The 24,421-nt window shown below is 35.5% G+C and overlaps 1 protein-coding gene across 5 annotated transcripts in view; it reads left to right on the forward strand.

The window, feature by feature from the left end:
- The window catches only part of LOC131670719 (furin-like protease 2), a 1,261,737-nt gene that overhangs the window by 1,019,108 nt on the left and 218,208 nt on the right, over window positions 1–24,421 (forward strand). For all 5 annotated transcript variants that reach the window (XM_058946572.1, XM_058946583.1, XM_058946600.1 and 2 more), the window contains one exon: window positions 8,675–8,956. In XM_058946572.1, coding sequence (XP_058802555.1) covers window positions 8,675–8,956 — 282 coding nt within the window. The remainder of the gene's footprint in view (window positions 1–8,674; window positions 8,957–24,421) is intronic.

The raw sequence follows: 24,421 nt of genomic DNA on the forward strand, positions 1-24,421 counted from the left end.
GACCTCAGACAAATACCGTGCTTTCAAGTAGTTTACCATAGACATAACTATTCACTCATATAAGTAAATAGTTATGTACTACAGTACCCATCCAGTACGTAAATAGATCGACGAAAACAAGTAAATAATCGTGCTCTTCCGGGCTTCGAGGAAATTGATTGTTGAATTGCGATGTCGCTTGCCACGTTTTACCACGGTGCAGACACAAGGTGGTGTTCCATCAGCTCCCGGAGCTGGTGCTGCTCAACCTTGCATTGTTGTTAAATTTAGCAGTCGCGAACATACGCTTTTATCTTCTTCCAATAATACGACCTCATTATTCTTGAATAGATCTTATCCAGTAGTCTCGGCATTGCGATTTTCCACAAACATAGACTTTTCATCTTATAAGATCACGACTAATTACCATGGGTCAGGGTCACATGCAACGCTAGAGTGCACGTACACTAAAGGTAGTTACTAGTGCAGCGCAAGCGTTTGTCTCGAACTTGTCTGTTGCAAGACTTTCGCGTTTCGTCATCGAGTAATTTGCTTGACCGGGTTAAGGATTCGGCTGGTGTATTTGATGTACGTTCTTCTTCATTCACGTACTGGAGTGACGTGGCACTTAAACCAGCAGCACTAGCGTTTGTTTCCAGTAAGATTTGCCTTTCAGATTCCGAAAACTTGTGGCAAGTTACAGAGACCACTAGAACTTTCATTTGGCGAAGATCTGCACTTGCTCTAGGCCTCACGTATATTTGTGTTTCTTTTCCGTGAGTTTCGTCAGCGGTTCTGCATGGGTGATAAAATTAATTAAGTAAGACCAATACCATGAAGTGGCTCTCAGGAAAATATGCAGTTATCACATATTTCTCGGCAGTTTATATTCAGTAAGCGCTTATACCTTTCTAAAATCGGGTCTTATTCTATCACGGTTTATGAGCAAGGCCAAGTATCTGACTTTTGACTTATAAAAAAAGCTTTTCTCTTTATTTAAAACAAGCTCGGTCCAGCTAAACTTTTGTAATACCAGTTCAAGATACTTCAGATATGTGTCAGATGTTCGGACGATGTTATTATAATTTTGTCGAGATATGCAAATGTGACGCTACAAAACTAGAGACCGGTGATACTGCTCATCAGTTGTTAGAAGATAGTGACGGCGTAAGGTAGGCCAAAGGACATCTTCACGAATGAGAAATGTCCTATTTAGGTTACTATAAAGGTGGTAATGGCACGTGTTTCGGGCTTGCGCACAATCTGGTGGTATGCACTTTCATAGCCACTTTAGAATATCTTAAATTAGCGATAATGGATAATGTGTTTGGATCAATTACTTGATTTATTTTTCTAACATCTATGCGGAATATATATGAACCTTATATTTTGCGTATTTTTAACACAGTTCTCGACCATTCACTGTCCACGGGTTTGGTGATTCCCTTGACCAGCATATTTTTCACCATCCTATGCATTAGTTGCTCCACCTTATACAATAGGGTATAATATTGTTGATGAACTTAGTGTTGGTCATGCGAATTTTATGTATGACATTCGACGTGCATCCAAGACCCTGAGAGCCTCAACTAACATGCTATCGATCATCCATCGTATTTCCCTACGATCATATTTAATTTTGACCTGCTGTTCACAATGCTAATTTCTCAAACAACGACCAATTATAATCAAAGCTACTTTCGGTCTGACTTTATTCAATTTTGATGGGCTCTCGATGGCTCACCGCTCATAATCCTTGATGCTGGACTTGTTCGCTACTACGGATCTCGAGGATTCGAGAGAAAAAGCGACGCCGTTTCTGACAACCTTTTGGCTATTCTCTCCTTGACAACACCTCGTCAATGTTATGATCGTTATGGGTTGAGCAAAGTTACCACCAGCCATCTGGACCTCCACGACCGATCCATCTATCAAGATATTCATCATTGATACAATTGCGTACTGCACGGGCGAAATATGGAGGCGCATCATCGAGTTTTACCCACATTCTTAATCTCGTATCTAGATCTGTATTTTCTAGTAGAGGAGGTAAATGATCGCGGAGTAGTTCCAAGAAATTTTAGCCATTAACGTTATGGTCAAAAAAATAAGGTCCAATCAAGTAGCCATTCACAATTCCACACCGGTCGTTGACACTTCAGCGGTGTTGATGATCAATTTGTCGATACTAATAAAGATTATGATTGGACAAATAGTCACAGTTATGTCGATTTAAGCTGCAATCACTTTTGAATGTTGCTTCATCCGAAAAAAGTACATAATGAAAAAAGTTAGGATATACTTGAATCATTTGTAAAGTTCATTCAAAGAAACGTATACATTATAACATATCATTGGGCGTCAAAGCCTGCGTTAACGTAATATGATATGGATGATAAAGACTGGCTCGCAATATCCTAAGAACCGTAGTTTGTCGAATACCATTTTCTCTGTTTGTCTTTGGCGTGAGCTTATGTGAGGATTCATGTGAACTAAAGCAAGAAACACTAAAACTCGAACGTCATGATGTCGCCTTTGGCGCCGCAATTAACCATTTCGTGCTTTTCTTGTTAAATCCCTAATAGTCATTCCATTTGGATGGCGTCTACGTTCGTAACGTGCATAAATTCGTGCAACTGCACATCAGCCACGATACTCTCCTAAATCTAGGAGTATATCAACAATTTCATCTGGAGTGTAATTAGCCATAATACATATGTATTTTAAGTAAATAATACATACTGAATAACTCATTCTAATAAGTTCCATAACTTTGAATTCGTTCTAAAATTTTAAACATTACGCAGTCTCTCCACCTAGCTTCATCATTTTTAACTTGTATGTTATATGCAACAATTTAAGATGGCTCCAGGATGAAGGTTTCAATTAAAAAATAATTTTGATTTTCTTTTGATCTTGCGAAATCAAAGGACTCTGCACAAACCGTATGGGTTCTCGGCCAAACTGTTTGAATTTTTAATATGCTGTAGGTGATACGCTCCTGATCAAAAGTGTAATAAAATATTATTTTTTGTTACCCAGACATGTCTTATTAAGCACTGTTGCACAATTTGAAAGAAGACTGAACTTATGTATTGAAGCGAGAGGTGATAATTTTGAGCAGTTACTCAATAGTTAGATGTTACATTTACGAAAAAAAACATTGTATCTGTAAGATTATTAATTTCAAGTCAATCATTGTAAGTCAATTATTGTAAAAAAAAGAACATGAATAAAATCTTCTTTTTGATTCAAGAATCTCTTATTTTCTTTTTTTCCGAGAAAAATAGGATCAGAACATGAGTATTGATTTGTTTTACCGCTAAATGACCTCTGAGGGTCACCCGGTCCCCGACCGTTACCTCATTTGAACATAGAATTTTCCGCTCTTTCTGAATCCGGGGTTAAAAATAGGGGTTCCTATTCAAAAAACAAGGCTGAACTTTAAATGACCTTGAAAGTGACCTTTAAGGTCAAAGACAAGGTTATGGGGATATGTCTCCCTCCGAATCCAGCAATTTTTGTCTGAAACATTTTTTTGCTAAACATTACCTAGTGAAAAAAATCTTAATGTATTGATTAAAATGGTTTATCTTGTATATTTATGGTCGGTCTATATACTCATGATTATAAGGAAGCAAGGGTAATGCGTAGAGTTACCTAGTGTACCTCTGCAGCATTCCACGTAGACGTAGTTCTTAAAGTCACAATAACTATAACAATAAATTTTATTTGTCAAATTTGTGTTGCTCTGGAGAAATTCAAATTGCAAATTTATCTTAGAGTTCGAACATAATTTTTGTAATGTATTATTTTAATATTGTTACACTAATCTACAGGCAGTAATGCAAGCAGAAAATCTAGTTGAAATATTAGGGGTGAACCTACTTATTGGACCTCCGATTTAAACAAATTATTTAACTTAATTGACTTTGCAGTAGTCAAAAGTTTATGCTCCAGAAGCCTAATAGCCAAATCATGTCTAAAATTAACCCCAGATTATTCCTCAATAATTATAAATTATGTAACGTTTATGTCTTGGTTGCCGTCCTATGAAAGCGCCTGTACGTAGACTACCCGCTACATTACAAACTATTTAACTATGCTTATTTACTAGCGTCTCAATGAGCTATATAGATATATTATCCTTATTATTCTTATATTTCTTAAAAAACAATAAAATTAATTAACTTTCAAAGGAGTCATCAGTCAAATTTGAAGAATGAGACTTTCACTTTATGAATGTCTGTTATTTTACATAAATCATCTAGTTATTATTATGGTTTTTCAATCGCAAACATTTATATACGATACTCTTTATGAACAAATGACAATAATTGTGATGAAACAAACATTATGATAAGAAATTATGCGATTTAATATACATTTACATAAGAAGTTGAGTTAAAGTTGATTAATAACTCAAAGTTATTAATAAATAAAAAAATCAACAATTTTGTTAAACAAAACTAATCTTACGTAATAAATAAGTGGTTTTGAAATAGGTAACAAAATTTGAATTAAGTTGAAAGATTGCGCCAAAGCTGAGAAATCGCAATTTGTTAATAAATTGAAAAGTGAAAAAACATCATAATTCATAACCATAACAAGTTTTGATATTCTGTTTTAACAAATGGATTCATTTAATTATAAGCTACGAGTACATATAATTTTCTACTATAATTACTGCTTATTAACTATAGATATCATTATTTATAACTTTAAACCATTATATAAAATATACCAACATTGTAAAAAAATAATCTGTACTCATACAAAGTTAAAGCGTAAGAAAAATGTATTTTAATGGATAAAGCAGAGCTCTAATGTAAATATTTAATGTTTTACAGCTCATTTTATAAAATCATAAAATCAAAAAGAGCGTACAAAGGGCTTTTGAGTGTATGAGATTCCAGCGAGAATGGTTATAATAGAAAAAGCTCGAAACACTGGAATCACTGTAGCTCTGATTATATTTCAGTGAAGTCGTACAAACGTTGTGCTTGATAAGTCAGACTAAATACGTGATCGTTGAGTTGAATGTTTTGCTCCCTACTGAAAGTCCTTCCTACCTTTCTATCATACCTTCCTGTGAGTCATTCCTGTGGGCTTTCCGTCTCCACAGGTACTTGATAGTAGTGGAATATTCCTGTTCCAAAAATTCCTTATTTCCTCCAATACAAGAAGCGGAATAACCGTGATAGAGATTTCTATAGCGCCACGATACATCTCCCTTCCCGTTCCGAATGCGTCGATGCTGTAGCGAACTTCTATCTATGGAATTCTAACTTAAACTATCGTAATATTTAGTTTCTGTAAGACCAACGCTTTTCTGATGGGTGAATTTTTCTTTTCTATTATATATTAAAAACCTAGTTTATTTCAGCTACCTATTCGATCACACGCGAGGTCTAAATCGAAAGAGAAAATTGTACTTTGTAATAAACTAATAAATTACAACGTTACAATTATTTTTCATAAAAAACTAGTTCTTTATAATAGGAAATCAAACTAAGATACCTACAGAAAGATAATATACAGATAAAATCTAATATTTCAATAGAAAATTTAAATAAAAATATTTATAAAACGATCAATAGTACAATCTAAATATTCAATCTTCTCAACCAAACGTATTTATATCACAAACGATCTTATAGAAAAATTAAAAGAAAAACGACAATATGGCAACAATGTAGATCACAATCTGATAAAACAAATTATAATCGATCAATTAAAGAACTACAAATAACTCTTTACGAAGAAAAAAATTTGGGAATGAAATACTATTTAGAAAATTTAATTGGCACATAGGCTACAGATTACACAGGTTAACATGAAATTTTTGTAAGAAAACCAGTAATGTATCCCGAAGGATTTCAATGCGCTAAACACGAATCCGTCTTTAAAATTGCTCTATCACGTCATACTTTCGAAATACCCTGACCTAAAAGTGCAAAAAATATATTTATTGGCTGTATTTGAGATTTTACTATATCACGAGAAAAGTTTTTTTCTAAAAGCGACTCATACTATCTAAAAGTGCAACTTTTACCCTTCAAAATCCAATTTTAGATTTAAAATATTTTTATTTTTTCATCGAGATATTGTCAATTGAAGTTGGTATCTTAACATCACACATGTCATTGTTTTATCTAATCCGATGATCCAGACATTGCAGGTGATATTGTAACAATATATAAAGAATTTTTAGGTCGCTGATTAAGAATTCGAGGTCGTTTGACTATATCACGTCAAGTTTAAGGTTATTTTAAGACGGAAGGCAAAAGTTATAACTATGGTTGCGATTGCAACTATTGTTGCTTAGACTGATACTGTTACAGTGACTGTTGATCAGATACATGATTGGTTTATTAGGCTATATAAAAGATAAATACTTAAGGATTGTACCTCTTTTTTCTTTGGCAGCACTACGACTCTTAGGTATCAATGAGAAGCAAGCCACTACTACGGGTTGCATGCTGAGAAGGTAGAAAGACAGTCAAGTTTTCTTCAGAGAATATCTGTACAAACTTCGACCGAACAGTCTATTTAATTCGAAGATTTTTCATTAGGGGTATGGCATAACTATGTGATTTACTTATCTTATAGGCAAAGTAAAGACATTTGTACGCTGGTTCTAAGAAGTAAACCAGTGAGGCATCCCTACAACCAAAAATCTAAGATGCGATAAGGTGTCTAGAAAGTTTTATTATTCGATCACGAATAATAGTGAAGCCAACACGGAAGGATCTGTTGTTGAAAAAGCGATCAGCTAACAATTGCTCATCAAGTTACATATCAAAGGAGCTAGTAACACTGGGGTTTTACTCATAGATTTCTACAATAGCAGAGATGTCATGACGTTGTTAGAGGTTGTGTAACTTAGCGCAAACGTAAAATTACTTTGAACGGTTTTGTTTTCACAGTTTTTATAACAGTTATTTACTGAAAATGATTGGCAGAGTGGAAACCATTGTCAAGAAATAAAGCCAGCGCCAGCTCGTCGGAGTTGAAACGATCAAAAGTAGACTTAAGAGAAGCAATTTAGCGGAAGCAATCAGTACTTTACTAAAGAGAGAGAGAGAGGGGGGCTGAGTAAAGGAGTGAGAAAATGCGTATTCAGAGTAAGTGTATGTCACAAACGTTGACGAAGGAGAGAGTATTCAAGAGAGATACAATGGCTTCGCCCATACTTTGTGTTGCAACCATGAAGCAACAGCGTTAAAGTTGGGATATTAATTGTTGATTTTGTCAATAAGTTAATGAGATTTTAAAGTTTATTAGTTACAAATGGAGAATTATTACTCCGGAGGTTTGTAAAATAGTTGATCAGATAAATTGTGATATTTTAAACCTTTTCGCTAAGGTTAGTATTTGTACATTAACTTGTGCCTCAACACAACTAGAATCTACTGCAAATAAAAATTATTTCTTCATTGATCGTTATTGTACAGTATTTATAGATCAAAATAACGTGGTGATAACTTTTTTAGAATTGAAGAAAAAAAACTATTTACAAAAACCTTTATTTTCTTGCTTATAGGTGCTTTAAATGGAACTGGCAATATACACTCTCCAGTTTATTTCATCATTATCGATGTAAAAAACCTTATTTTTAAGATTCCGGTTGGTTGTCAATCGAAATATTTCAAAGTAAGGAGGTTTTCTCGACTTTGTTTTAATATTCTTGGCTATGCTCAAGTAAAATATTCCTATATTTCATATTTTCGAATTTGTAATTTTATTTTCAACCAAAAATATAATTTTATTTGAAATCTATCAGTAGTTGCAATAATTTGACACCATACTCTGTAACGGGGTGGATACCGTTTAATTAATTTATTCGCGCGATCGTACTGAAGGGCGCGCGTAATTACCTATGTCATACACGAAAATCGGAGAGCAGGAGGGAACGGGTGTCAGTCAACCAACTATCTACTACCGTGAAATAAATACGTCGGAGATCTTTTCAGTATCGCAAGCGAGAACTTTTATTACCTCTTATTATTACACTATGTTCGGCCCGCGTGTTTATGTTTACATCTCGCGCGCACGACAACAACATGCAGTGTCGGATCGCTCGCCGCTCATAGTTCGCTGAGTTATTACATGCACGCTTTTTTGTCGAATACGAGAGATTAGTTATTTAGTCATTCTATCGCGATCGCGAAATTAAGCTGGCCAGCTTACCTTTTTAATTCTCGCACGGGTTACAGGAGAGATGAAGGAGACTCGTACGACACACGCTATGTCTTTTAGCAATGTTTATTTGCGGGCTGTGGTGTCTCTCACTCACGGTTTCGCCCTCGATGACGACGCTCACCGCTCACACACACTTGCACCCACTCTTGTACGCACACTCTTCGGACGTAATGCTCCGTCACAGCTCCTTGCTCCTCGGCTATGTACTCCGGAAGACTCGGGAAAAAACTCAAAGATTGTGTGGTAAGGCTCTGCGATCGGGTCCTAATACTCGGTTTGCGGCTCTCTATATCGGTAGCTAATCCTGCACTGGTTCGTTTTCAATCGCGCGCGTTCCGTCTAGTCGCGTGCCGAATTCCCTCATTACATTTTTCGTCTACCGGTAGGTGCTGCCCCCGCAGGCAGCCACTAGGCTAGGCTATCAGCGTTAATACGACGATTATCGTCACAACTCTTATAAAATCCATTTAAACAAGTACTGGTATTACAGGTGAAGGGCCGTTGGAATGTACATCTTGTCCACCACACTCAATGCTTGAAAGTGGTATGTGTATGGCTTGTCTAGGATCTCAGTATTATGATCCATTGACGCAGCGATGTCGGAGCTGTCATATAAACTGTTATAGATGCACAGGACCGGGAAAGTTCAGTTGCTCGAGTTGTGCCCCACCTCTTCATATTGACCGAGTTAACAATCAATGCGTACCCTGTTGCAGAAGCGATGAAAAGATTGAAGAAAGTGGTAATTGCTGTGCTTGTAATGCTGATACTGGTAAGTTTATTTGTAATTAGTTTTAATTTATTTTTGAAATTTTTTGATATTATTTTTATGGTTTATATGAAAATTATTTATGCATTCGAAAGAATGTACTTTGTTCAGAGTCTAAACGGTCAACATAGTCAAGAGTGTTCCAAACAACATCTTCAACCTAATTATACCATCTTGTCCCTCTTGAAAAATGAATATCTTATCTAGATTATCAGATCAAATAGTTAATTTTTCGTCCTATAGGTCGCGTTCTGCGTTTGTATGTTATTCTCAAATATCTCGGTCAATTTTTTTTATCTAAGAAATGTTTTCTTTTAATTGCAAGTGTGATTATTTCTTACTACATCCTTAGATTTATATAATCAAAATCATTATTTCGAAAACATACCAAGAAGTTGAACTTAAATGCCTATTTAACCATATTAATATTTTACAACATTGATTTAAATATTGACATAAATAAATATAAGTTCTACAACGGTAGTCGATTCGATTAATCGATCCGTTCGCTATTCGTACATTCGCGATGTTAGTTCGAACGACTAAGAGAGAGAGAGAGGGGCGTGCGAGGGTTTGAATATTCAGTTAAGCCTCAGCTGTTTTCGCGATGGTATCGCCGTGTTTAGTTTTTGCACTGCGTTTCGCTGTTATAAATTGAAAGTTTCCTGGGACTATTTTATTCGTGCGTGAGTGCAGCATTTACAGCAGCAGCAATCAGCAGCATTTACAGTAGCAGCAGCAAAAACAGCAGCAGATTTGAGTGTGAGGCAGCACAGCTGATCCGAAAAGCATCTTTGAGTTTATTCATCAACAATTACGGCTGAATAACATAATTGCACCGCAGGGTAGGTACACCTCCCTTTATTATTGCGCGACAAAATACTTTCGAAAGTATTTTGTCAATCGCGATCGTATTTTTTTGTATTCGCACCGAGCGTTAGATTTCGCGGCAATTTTCGAATTCTCTCTCTCTCCCTCACCGAATTATAATTTGTAATTGTGAATCCTATCTCGTGCGTTAGTCTTTCGGCCCATAAAAGTCTGTAGTTTTTGTTAATTAAACTTTGTTAACCTTATTCGCCGTTTACGTCATTTCGTTTCCTATGAGCTTAACAGATCTATAAAGGTTTAAGTCTTAATCCGATTTCATCTAGGGGATTAGGCGGATTAGGCATTAAGTCAGTCATACTGAAGATAGATCGAGTGTCACAAGTCAAGTGACTTAAGATGAGTTTAACTCGGTTGGAAAGAAAACACTGAAACGAAATCATTAAACGTAAAGGCGAATACACGTATAACTATACGTGCTTAACGGAGCGACGGTTAGCTCTGTATCGTGGGAGTTTGTGCTTTAATAAATTTCTCATTTTTGCTACATAACCATCCCGTTACAGTTCATAATGTTGTACTACATGTATGCCAATTTTGGTGTGAGGCTCCAAGTAGAATTGAAAATGAAAAATAAAAATAAAACTATGCTGCACGCTATCCATGGATTGAAGCGAATTAACCATGCATATGCAATGTAAATTAAAACTGGGGAATAACTGCATATAATGTTAACGGTCTTTTAATTCATAAAGTTCTGCAATTACTTGTCAATTTCAATGAGACCGCGATATACCACGAAATTTCTACGGCTGCAAGAAAAAAAATGCCACAAAGTTTTGAAAATGTGAATTTGATCATTATTGATGAAATATCTATGGCCTCTGATGTTCTTTTATATACATCAATTTATACATCAAGCGTGCCAAAATAAAGTTAAAGGTTCTTTAGCTCGTTCAGAGAAAGAACCAATCAGTAGCAATGAAGTATCTACTGCAAGTGCTTTATGTGGTTTAGCTAAGTACAGTTCTACAACAGAAGCTTAGTTTGCTAAAGTATTATATAACTTTACAAACGTATTTAAAAATTTACAAAATATTGTTGTTAAAACAGAGGCCAATTAACGAATATGCTTCTATTAGATTAAAAAAAATACGTGATTTTGTAACGAAAGTTATAAAATCCTTGGTACATATACATTATATATCGTGAATGATTTATTTAAAGATGTACTAAATACATCATATTCAGTTGGTTTTGAGTTTTTTCGAGACATCGACTTATGTTTCTGTGAATCGTGAAATTTGATTAAAATAGGACATCCCTAAATTTGTTTTGATCGAACACTTTTAAGTAATTTAAAAATTTTAAAATTAAGCTATTTGTTAGCCTATTACCCTTATCTCAGAATAATAATTTATTTCTAAAATAAAATCTTCTTACCACAATGTTTCGAATATTAATGACTCACTTTTTCATTAATTAATATTAATATTAATATGTGATGTTGATATCACATATTATTTATTATTTTGTTCGTACTCTCGCGGTGCGTAACGTTAATGAGTAAGAATTCGTTTTAAATTTGAAAATATATATGAATACTGAGTTTAAAGTAAAATTATAAATGAAATATCTATAATTGTTAGGACTGGGCTTATGGAAAGATAGACTTTACCGTAGTTTCTTATGGTGCAAATGTCCCATAAGCAGAGCATAAGTCTCTTGAAAAAAGGATGTAATTCAGCCTAAGTTTCTCATAGCGCAAAATGTTCTATGAGTTGAGCGTAAATCACAATAGGAAAAGAAAGAATTGCTTAGTTAATCACTAGAGAGAAATAACTTAGGTATAAGCCAAGTTTATTCAATCTCTAGCGCTCACTTTGCAAGGTTAGGAGAGAATACCAGCCTGGGCAAAAATCAGCGTATTTATGCACAGATTTTTCCGCCTATTTTCGCAGGACAGCCCTCTTCAAGCTGTTTACGCAAGTATATAAAATCACTTTCTATTGTTTACAATAGAATAGACAGCACTAACGAAATTTTAAAGCATGTAAAATTTACAAAAGTAGATATGGATTATTTAAGCATAATTTACACTGATCGCAAAAAGTAAAGGAAAAAGTTATTAACTAATGAAGTTAGTTAATATAATAGCGCAATATTTACAATAAAATAAGAATAAAATATTATATATAGTAATAGTTTATCGCTTGTATAAGTAATTCTAAAAAAGAACCACTTAAATTAGTTAATAACATTTGAAATATAATCAATTTTCGTATTTTTGCAAAATCTTATAATGTGTAACGGGGAGAATTAGCTGATACAAAATAGATTAATTAAAGAACAAACTCCCACGATGCAGAGTCCGTTAAACACGTATAAGTATACGTGTATTCGCCTTAATGTTTGACGCTTTCATTTCGATATCTTCTTTCCAACCGAGTTAAACTAACCTTAAGTCAACTGACTTGTGACATTCGATCTATCTTAGGTGTGAGTGACCTAATGTTTATTCCAACTAATCCTCTAGATGAAATCGGCTTAAAATTTAACCGGTGACGGATCCGTTAAACTAATAGGAAACGAAATAATGTAATGCGGCGAATAAAATTAATATCGTTTATCTCTAATATACTACAGTCTTTGATGTTCTGAAAGACTTATGCACGCAAATAGGATTTACCATTTTCAATAATACGGGGAGAGAGAGAGAAAAAGAATTCCAAATTCGACCGCAAAAACTAACGCTCAGCGCAAACACACAAACGGTCGCGATAGGCAAAATACTACCGTAAGTATTTGTCACACAGAAAAAGGGAGGTGCACCTCCCGACTGCTAAGATGCTCAGGCTCGGTCTAAGTTCCAACTCACGCGTATTGTAAGTCATTCCATTGATACATCTATTTTCCCCTCTTCCTAGCAGCTCACTCTCATTCGTCCACTGGCTAAAATTAAAGCCCCTCCGTTTGTCTAATATAAGACCGATTGCTCAGCTTTCTGAGCCGTCTAAAGTCATGCAGCGTTTACTTCATAGACAGCTTTTGGCTTTCTTGAAGGACAGTAGTTTTCTGGATGCGAGACAAACTGGTTTCCGCTGTGGTCATTCGACTAAATCTTGGTCGGCCTCCTAGACGACGTGAGGCATGCTGTCGAGTTGCGTCAGGTAACCATCCTTGTTCTATTCGACTTCGCGAAAGCCTTCGATAGCATCCCTCACGACTTTTTATGATGGTTCTTCAGTTATTAAACCGAAAGAGCACAGGCTGCGGTCAACCGGGATGATTCGGTGTCACATTGATTGCTCACTCGTGCGGGTGTCCCCCAGAGAAGTGTCCTTGGCCCCCTTTTGTTTGCGATTTTCATCAATGACCTTCCTAAAGTATTGCATTTCTGTCGACACATGATTTATGCTGATGATATACAAATCTACCATCATTGCTTTTCCTCGGAAATCCTTGAAGGCCTCTCCAAGATTGAGCTTGATGCTCAGACAGTTGCGGACTGGGCCAGAGAGAGTGGCATGCAGCTCAATCTGGCCAAAATAAAAGCAACGATCCACGTCAGCGAATCATACAGTTCTCTTCTAAATCCTGATCTACTCCCTCAAATCATCATAGATAACACTAACGTTCCTTTCTCTTCCTCAGTTACAAGTCTTGGCCTTACTATTTCATCTACTCTGAACTGGAAAATTCACATTTCCAATGCGCTAAAAAAGGTTTACACAAACTTAAATTTTCTCAAATTTTATAGAAAATCCCTAGCCATCTCCACCAGAAAATATCTCGTCCAAACTTATTTTCCTCATTTTACCTATGCTTCCGTGGCATTTCACAAGCTAGATAAAACCAGATCAGCTGCAATTCAGGTTACCCATAACGCTTGTGTTCGCTTCATAATCGGTTATATCCCATTTATTCCTTCTAGCAATATTGAGTGTCATATATACTTCCACTGATTGCAGCTAGGTTGGCTCTCCCTTGAATCACTTAGATACATCACACTTATTCTTCGCACATACACTCCTCACAAAAATTAAGGGAACAAAAAAATTTGTCAAATTTTTGGCTGATTTTCAACAGGCGGTATTTCAGTGAGAAATGGTCATATAGGAAATAAAAAAATAAAGCTGTTGAAGCTTAAAGACTCTAGTTTTTAGTTTTTTTGGTTAAAAATTTTTTGGAGCTCCGTATTTCATGCAATCCTTATACAAAGCGCAAAAAAAATTTTATCCAAATTTTTTACATTTTGTTTCTTACTCTATGGGCATGGAAAAATTTGTTCGAGCTACGCTAATACATAGGTCTTTTAGCCTGTTTATTCAGCTTCACGCTGCTTTTCGCGGAGCTCAATTACGATCATTTGTCTCCGAGATATCGAACTTTGAATGCAAAAGGATCCTTTTGCATTCAAAATTCGATATCTCTGGAACTACTGGTCGCACAGCGAGCGGACACTGAATTTCATCATCTGCATAAAATTTCCGATGAAATACAGTCAAACGTTAGTAAAGAGAAAAATTTTTTTCCATCTCTAACATTGAATTGAAAAAAGTAAAAAAAAGTGACATTTTCCCCTTTTTTGGTTACTTGACTGTATCTTCAGTAATATGGGCGGAAAAGGTACGGTTAAAGAGAAATTTTACAGTCTATGTTCCCCAAAGAACCCCCTAAATTTTTGGAGCGATCGGTTCAGCAGTTTTTCCGGACCAATTGATCAAAATTTATAAAAAATTAAAGGAACAAGGTTTTTGTTCCTTAACTTGAAGCAAACTTTTTAAAAATCAAAAAATTCCATTTTTTTTTTCGTCTGTTTACACAATTTTGTGTCTGTACGATTAATTTTGAAAAAAATTGAAAAAAAAAACATTTTTTTTCAAAAATCAAAAAAACATTTTTCAAAAATAAAAAAAAAATTTTTTCCACTAACTATAAAATATTGTTCTCTAGCGATTGATGACCGATTTACCGCCGGCATTAGCGTTATCCAAAGCATACCACGTGGAGGTTGCTCGGTCGGATTTATGCTTCTTTTGTGCTTACGCACGTGTGCGAATGATTTTTGGAAAGAAGAGACCCCGTGGCTCGTCAGCTCCACAGTATTTTACGACTCTAAACTCACTTTTCAAAGTGTGTGTGTGTGTGTGTGTATGTGTGTGTGTTTAGTATCGAGTATTTCCGCCTTCACTCTGAATCACAGCTTGCAATCGGTGCCGCATATTGGAAATGCAATTGCGGATCATCCGCTGAGGAATCTGACGCCAAACTCTTATCAAAGCAATCTCTAATTTAGCTAAATTTCGGAGGTTTGGGTAACTCTGACGCAATCGGCGGCCCAAAATGTCCCAGACATGCTCAATTGGATTGAGATCAGGACTCATTGCAGGATGCCTTAACAACTGAATGTCGTTTCTCTCGAAGAATCGACGAGTGGTGTTCGTCGTATGAAGCCTTGCGTTATCCTGCATAAGAATGAATCTTCTCGCGTTTCTCCATATTAGTAACACATGAGGTCTCAGAATCTCGTCGATATAACGCCTGGCATTGAGGTTATCTCGAACAATAACCAAAGGAGTTCGAGATCCTCGTGAAACTCCCGCCCAAATCATTACTGATCCTCCATTGTAAGCGGCTACTGAACGCATCAAGCGTTGTGCATAACGTTCTCCTGTACAACGCCAAACTCGAGGTCTTCTATTGTTACTATACAGATAAAATCGAGATTCATCTGAGAAAAGAACATTGTTCCAGTTTCTCACGGGCCAGTTCACATGGTTACGAGCATACTGCAAACGAGCTCTACGATGTGCAGCGGTCAACATCGGCCCACGAGCAGCATTTCGAGCACGCAGTCCAGCTTCGTGAAGGCGATTCCTTACTGTTGTTCGAGAAATGTTTCAAGGCGGTCTTTGTTGTTGTCGTTGTTGTTGTTGTCGTTGATGTTGTTGTCGTTGATGTTGACGGTTGGGGAAGTTTTGGACGATGATGTTTGCTGGAGCAAAAGGTTCTTGAAGGGCGTGTTGAATTATTGCTCGATCGTCTCGGCGAGTCGTCTCTCGATGTCGGCCTTGTCCAGGGCTTCGCTCGAATCTATTTGTTTCCAGGTATCGGTTGTAGGCACGAGACACTACCGAGGGACTGACACCAAGTCGTTCACCCACCTGCCGATACCTATACCCCTCCAGAACAAGAGTTACTAGCTGAGCGACTTCTGGGACAGATAAATGCAGCCTCGGAAGCATTATGAAAAAAATTAATGCTTACGAGAATCAAGCAGCCGTCAAAAAGTTCTTTAAAATTTACGAAAAGAAAAGTTTAGTTTTGAAAAAAACTGTTGAGTAGTTTTTTACTAAAAAGTCGAAGAGTTTAGAAAAAAACTGTTTTTTTTTATCACGTTTTAGCTTCACAGAAGACGTTCAAAACTTATCACGCGGAATTTCACAGACCGAGTAATGGATACGCCTTAGGGGTATCAACTTTGATTTTTTTCAAATCAATTTTTTTTAAGCGTAATTGAGGCTTGAATGTATCCATGACCTAAATGAATCAAAATGAGTAACTAATCGATTATTAATTTTTTTTCAGTAAAAAAATTGAAAATGTTATTTTTTTTCAATTAAAAAAAAAATTTTTTTTTTCAAGGGTAAATCAGTCATCAATCACGATGGCTAAAGAACTATATTTTATAGTCAGTGGAAAATTTGAAAAAAAATTTTTTTGATTTTTGAAAAATTTTTTTTTATTTTTGAAAAAGAATGTTTTTGTTTTCCATTTTTTTCAAAATTAATCGTAAACAGACATAAAATTGTGTAAACAGACAAAAAAAAATGGAAAAAAAAAGGATCCTTTTGCATTCAAAGTTCGATATCTCGGAGACAAATGATCGTAATTGAGCTCCACGAAAAGCAGCGTGAAGCTGAATAAGCAGGCTAAAATACCTATGTATTGGCGTAGCTCGAACAAATTTTTCCATGCCCGTAGAGTAAGAAACAAAATGTAAAAAATTTGGATAAAATTTTTTTTGCGCTTTATATAAGGATTGCATGAAATACGGAGCTCCAAAAAATTTTTAACCAAAAAAACTAAAAACTAGAGTCTTTAAGCTTCAACAGTTTTATTTTTTTATTTCCTGTACGACCATTTCTCACTGAAATACCGCCTGTTGAAAATCAGCCAAAAATTTGACAAATTTTTTTGTTCCCTTAATTTTTGCGAGGAGTGTAGTTTGAACTGCAACAATATCTTATCTAAAAGTTATTGTTTTATCACATAATTTTACAGTCGCTCCCTTTTCATCAGCGCAACTTTGACCATAGCCGGCTTCAGTGAAATTCCAAGTTGCAGTTTCCAGTCGAATCTTTCATAGGGGCACAACGTACATTTTTATTTCTATTCAAGAAATATTGAACTTTTCTTTTAGTTGTTAATTGAAAATATCTTGCCTTTTCGTTCTTTTTGTTAATTTACATTGTGCGCTAAAGCTTAGTTTTCTTTTATAAATGGAGATTCACTAGATTAGATACCTTAATAATTGATTTATAGTTTTTAATTCTTTGGTCTGAAACTGCTCAAGAATATGCACATTTTTGTTTTTCAGTAACACAATATTCTTTGTTTTCTTACTTTTGCTTTATCAAAACTATATCATGCAATCATTCTTTTCTAAGAGCAGACTCATCTTGATACTTAATTTCATGGACCTTTTTATTATTTTCATTTTGTAATATGTTTTTTCAAAATTTCTTCCCGCCAATTTTTAAATTTCAACATTTTTCATAATAAAAATTTTTCTTACCGCTTTACCATTGAAATATTTGTTTTAAACTTTTAAGTCATTTCAAAACTATATTTTTATTAAACTAATCGTATTTTTCAAAAAGTACATATTCCTCTAACATTACTCTGGAGTTTTATCAGTCAAGTTTAACAAACAAAATTGTACCATTAATACTTAAGGCTCAGTTTCTACGATGTCAACTACTGTATTATTTTTTATTTTTTCAATTTTTTTTTAGTCTTCGTTAAATGTCATCATTACATATTATGTTTGATTTTCTTTGAAAATAAGTAATTCTAGCTTCACTTTGACCACTGTACTCAAATATCGGCGCTTCATGTTATTTTGATATTTGTTCACTCTGCAACTACGATTCACACAATAATTTCCTTCTAATAATGACGCGTTGATGCTTTTCTACTTGGTTTTGACTTTCAGCTTTAGGTTTAATTTTTACCTTTTCCTTTTTCAATTTCAAGTCTCTAGATATCGATATTCGAATCTTGAAATGAATAAATATTTAAACAAACCAAGAATGAATATAATTTGTTAAGTCTTTACCGAATTATGTATTTACGTTTGGAATAAAACATTCAATCACAGTTATCTTTCAATATATTTTTCCATTTTTAACAATGTCAAACCATGTGAACTGTAACGGGGGGGAATCTTGCAAAAATGAGAAATTTATATAAGAGCAAACTCCCACGATGCAGAGCAAACCGCCGCTCCGTTAATCACGTATGTTAATACGTGTATTCGCTTTAACGTCAGATGATTTCTCTTTGTTGTCTTCTATCAAACGGAGTTGAACTCACCTTAAGTCACATGTATCGTGACACTCGATGAGTTTGAAGTGTGAGCGACTTTACTTCTTCTCCGCTTAATCCCCTAGACGTAATAGGATTAACACCTAAGCCTATTTCAATTTCTTAAACTATTAGGAAAATCATATGACGAAATCGGCGAATAAGTTTAACAAAGTTTATTCATAAAAAATCTATACAGTCTTTGTCGGGCCGAAAGACTGACGCACGCGAATAGGATTTACAATTAAATAATTTTCCGGTGAGAAAGAGAGAGAGAGAAGATTCGAATATTGGCGCGATCTAACGCTCGGCGCGAATACAAAAAATTAACGCTAAGCGGTTGAACAAAATACTTAATATATTTTGTCTCGCGATAATTAAGGGAGGTGCACCTACCCTGCGGTGCAATTACGGTGATCAGCCGTAATTGTTGATGTCAATAGAATGTATCAACTGCCTCCGGTTCTGTTATATCAGCTGCGCTGTCTCGTACCGCCTATTAGCTGCAAATATGCTGCTACCGTGATACTGCAATCTGCCAATCACGTTGTTGCACTCGCGCGCGTAATTATTCTGGATCAAACTATCACTCGGCGAGAAAACAGTGCAAACAAAATTCCGGCGATATCCTCTCGTATCAACAGCTGAGGCGTAACTGCTAATTTGAAAGATCGCGCGCCCCCTCTCTCTCTCAATACTTAGAACTAACGCGCGAAATTCAGAATCGCGAACGGTGCGATTAATTGAATCGACTACCGTTGCAGAACATGTACTGTTTGATCTGTGACATCATGCGACAATCTTTTATATTATGTTATTATACTTTTAATCAATATAGAAACTGTTGATTCATATATATTGTTTTGTTTTTATTTTAATTTCAAAATTGAAGTACACACACATTCACATATATACATTGAAATGTAAATTAAAAATAAAGTAAATGTACATGCTCATATATATTGTAATAAGTCACAGCGGCGGCACAATGTAACATACGAGGTGTGTTCAAAAAATAACGAGAATTTTCGTTTTATGAAAAAAATATTTATTTATTCATCTACATTAATGTTGTCGCCTTCAAAGTAGTCCCCTTCGGATACAATACACTTATGCCAACGCTTTTTCCAATCCTCGAAACACTTTTGAAACTCGATCTTTGTAATAGCTTTTAGCTCTTTCAGCGATTCGCTTTTAATGTCATCTATGCTTGTAAAACGACGGCCTTTTAATGTTCTCTTTATTTTTGGAAATAGAAAAAAGTCACATGGAGCCATATCTGGCGAATATGGAGGCTGAGGCATCGTTACAGTTTCGTTTTTGGCCAAAAATTCACGAACAAGCAATGAAGTGTGAGCAGGCGCATTATCGTGGTGCAAAAGCCATGAATTGTTTTGCCACAAATCCGGGCGTTTTTTTCGGATTGCTTCACGCAAACGACGTTGAACTTGTAGGTAGTACTGCTTATTGATTGTTTGACCTTGTGGCAAGAATTCATAATGCACTATGCCATTAAAATCGAAGAACACAGTGAGCATAACCTTCACATTCGACCGCACTTGTCGAGCCTTTTTCGGTCTTGGCGATCCAGAATGCCTCCACTGGGACGATTGAGCCTTAGTTTCGACATCATATCCGTAAACCCATGTTTCGTCACCTGTTATAACACGTTTTAGTAGTTCTGCATCGTTATTGACTTCATTTAGCGACTCCTGAGCAACTTCCATTCGCCGCTGTTTTTGTTCGAAATTCAACAATTTTGGAACGAATTTTGCTGCCACACGTTTCATACCCAAAACATTCGAAAAAATTTGATGGCATGAGCCAACTGATATGCCAACATCATCAGCGACTTCTCTGATTGTGATTCGGCGATCGTTCATAACCATTTCTTTCACTTTTTTCACGTTTTCATCGGTTGTTGATGTGCTTGGGCGTCCGGGTCGTTCGTCATCTTCAACGTTTTCGTGGCCATCTTGGAAACGCTTATACCACTCATAAATCCTTGCTTTACTCATAGCAGACTCACTATATGCCTTTGTTAACATTTGACAAACTTTACTACACTTTATTTCATTTTTTACGCAAAATTTAATACAAATTCTTTGATCCATTTTTTTTCACAAACGAAAATCGCCGAGCTCGAAAAACACGTCTAACGTTAGCGGCTGCCACTTAAAAAGTAAGCAATGAATATTGCTGAAAATTTTATCGTACTTCAGGGGCATGTGTACCAACATAATAAAAAAAAATTTTGTACAAGCGGACTCTCCAAACCCGCGAAATTTAAAAATTCTCGTTACTTTTTGAACACACCTCGTATATGCAAACGAACGTATATTGTGTGCATAGCGTCGAGAGGAACTAGTATTACTATGTGTACGCGTAGTTAGAAAAAGCCATAAGCTGAGTCTGTTACTTTAAAATTCTCTCTCACTAATCCTTTCTTTTTCTCCTTTTCGGAATTAAACTGTGTGAATTGCTTGGATGTGGCATTCTCGTTCTGGAGCTTCTTCGAGACAGATATCTTATCGATTTCCAAGCCTTTCCTTGCTTAGAACCCGAGACTTATAGTAGAGTATACTCCAGATACTATGCAATATAACGTGCAGAGTTGATGAGGAACTACAAAAAATCTAATACTTTCCATTCCTACAAACAACTAGTATTGTCGACTCTTGGTTTGATTAGCTCAAGACGCATAACCCTTTGGCGGAATGATGTAAACTTTTTCTATAAACACATATTACGAAAAATGTTATTTCATACTTCGTGTACTCTAATTCGTAATTACGTTTATCTATAAGGGTGAGTCAATTAGTTCTTAGTAAATGCAAGAGATTGCGCGGAAGGTATTACAACTTACATTGCTACAGAAAGCATCACTCCTAATCAGACTGCTGTCAAAGTTTCAGACAGATTCATCAAACCGGTTCCATTTTTATCGTCGATCAAAGTAAAAACTTTCGCTTGTCTTTAATCAATGGAAAAAAGTGAGTTCCGAATGGTGATAAAACATTTCTATTTAAAAGACCTTGCACCGATAGAAATCAAAACTAAGTTAGATGAAGTTTATAACACATCCATCGCTGTGTTTTCAACTGTTTATAATTGAGTGAATTAAATTAAACGTAGCTGTACATCAACAAAAGTTGAATATCGTTTAGGACATCCTGTAGAAGTGAGTACTTCGGAAGTGATCGATCAAATCCACGACATGGTGTTGAGTGATCGAAGAATAAAAATTTCGTGAAATAATTGAATAATTTCAATTATGCGTGAAATAATTGAATAATTTCAATTTGGGATATAAGAAAAATTTTGGCAAAATGAGTGCTGAGTTTGCTCGCAGTGGAGAATAAACGCAGTCCCATAATTGCCGCTAAGGCCCTGTTGGCGCGCATCCACCGGAATTCGAACGACTTTCTGCGACGATTCATAATTGTAAATAAAGCATGGATACATTACTACACTCCCGAGATAGAAGAACAGTCAAAATAGTTAACTTTTAAAGACGACTGGACTCTAAAGAAGGCAAAGACAGTTAATTTGGCCGGTCAGATTATGGGGTACTGTTTTATGAGATACACTTGGAATTATCTTCATCGACTATTTAGAAAAACGACAAAAGGCGTCGTTATTGGACCGGTTGAGAGAGAAAATTAATAAAATTGTCCTCGTTTGAAAACGAAACAACAATTCTATTTTATAATATTGCATAAGTGGAGATTCGCGCTGTTTTAATCGCCAAAATTCAAAATATAAGTTTGACTTAGTGGATTATCCACCGTATTCGCCAGATTTGGCCTCCAGCGACTTCTTTTATTTTCAAACCTAAAAAAGTGGCTTACCGATCGGCAATTTATGTCAAATGAGAAGATAATGATCTAAACATATGGCTAATTTAAGAACTTCCTAAGACATATTTTTTTGACGGCTTAGAAAAACTCAAAGGACGTCTGAAAGAATGTATCGAGCCAAAAGATGATTATGTTGACAAATAAAAACAAATATACCTAAAAAATAGTTATTCTACCTTTTTCTATGAACTACTTGACCTACCCTCGTATTCGGTATTTGCGATCCTAAGCACCGAACTCAAATTAACAAGTTACTATACTATAGCTCCAAAGTATAATTTGCGATAAGAATTAATCTGACTTATTCATTGACATTGATAATTCGATTAAACGTTGAAAATAAACAGCTATTACATAACAGAATAATTGATTTGGGAAAACAAAATGCGACCGTACGCACTTATATCTCGCTCGTAACTGCATTGAGACGCAGTCGAATAAGAGAGAGCTCCACTTAATAATTATAATGAAATATAAATGTACGAGTACATGAGAAAAAGTGTGTCACGTTGGAAAATATTTTAATTAATTATCACTCATAATGATTCAGGAAATAAATCCCTATGCATGATATACAGTGGCGTGCATAAGTTTCTGGCCAAAAAAAATCATTTAAAATTTAAAGTTTTGCAGCTCTGTATAAAATGGTCACAGAAGAACGCACGTAGGCTAATTTTGAAAAGTAAAGTAATACCCTTCATATCTCATCGGTATTTTTTTATTAAATTAAAAATTGTGTTTTTTAAGTTACAAAACAAATTACTTTTTTTTAATTTTTTTTACATTAAATTAGATATAACTTTTGAACAACTCAGTACATTTTAAAAAACAAAAATGTAAATGTTGTATATTCCTGTTTTCTTTAAAATAAGCGGAACAGGTCTATTTTTATTGAGCCGATAAAAAGTTATAACATATAAAATAGGTTGTTGTTTAATGTAGAATAATTATTCAGTATCAAATTGCATGTTGTAAAAATAATTTTTTCTGTTTTTTTCACCCTGGATAGAATATTACTATCGAATGACTACAAATAAATAATATTATTTGTTCAGTTACTACGTAATAGTAATGGAAAGAGGAATGTTGTTAATAATCTCACCTGGAAATAAAGACTTTTACTATGTACTTACATTAGAATAGGGTTAGGGGTGTGTGTGTAATATAAGCAAAAATCCAACTCAGAGATTAAGTGAAATTTTACTTTAATCAAGAAAAGGAAACAAAGACCTAACATATGTCTTATTCGGTATAAAAAATCGCAGTCCTAAGAGGGGGAAAAGCCATTTAAGTACGAAATTAAACAATTGACAAATAAACTTAAAACGCTAATTACAAAGACCTTTCACCTGAAGGCTCGCTGAGCTTGTACAAGGCACATACGTTGAATGGCCACTCAATTAAAAATAGGTGTTCGGTTACCAAATCATTGCTCACACAAATTAAATCATTGCTCACACAAAGATAAATAGGAAGGACCACCACATACACACATATACACACCTCGGTGCACCGCAGCCCTGACGTCTCGGTCACACTATACTGCGATGACCTGTTATGCCGATCTGATGGGCTTAAAGAAATGTGGCAGCACCTAGAGTTGTGAAGACGCCCTCTGCTAACGTAGTTAGCCCTTTTATCGGTTTGCCGGCAATCGCGAAAACACCTAGTGCATCCTCTTACATTGCACTCGTGCACACACAAACACACACAGTTCAATTGCCGTTTTACACGATGTCGCTGGCTATCGATAAACGCGGTACCACACACGGCTCGCGACTCTGCGAGATTGAGAGAGAAGTATCACTGCTGATTTCTCTGAAGGGACTGACTGTCATCGCCTATTTTCCTCTACAAGAAAATTTGTCCCCACTCCTGAGGCCCTTGCAAAACTCATTAGAGGATCTCCTTTTGTGAGAACTAAAATGGCCCCGTGATCCGGGTTGACTACCTGCGCTCGTCCAACGCGTTTTTTTATCTCATGGCATCACGTGTGTCTTTTACTCTTTGAGTTTCCCCAGGGTTGGGATCAAAATATGAGGCGCACAAATGTGCAGTGATAGTCGAACGTAAACACAGACAGATGTAGCAAAGAAGGTCCGCACGGTGGGTCTAAGCGACATTTAAATAAAAGTGAAAGCAGGTTCCAATTTTTTTGCATATTTCGGTAAAAATACTAATAATTAGA

This window comes from Phymastichus coffea, unplaced genomic scaffold (genome assembly GCF_024137745.1).
Source record: "Phymastichus coffea isolate CEN01 unplaced genomic scaffold, Cenicafe_Pcof_1.1 PCOF00009, whole genome shotgun sequence".
Classification (NCBI taxonomy): Eukaryota; Metazoa; Arthropoda; class Insecta; order Hymenoptera; family Eulophidae; genus Phymastichus; species Phymastichus coffea.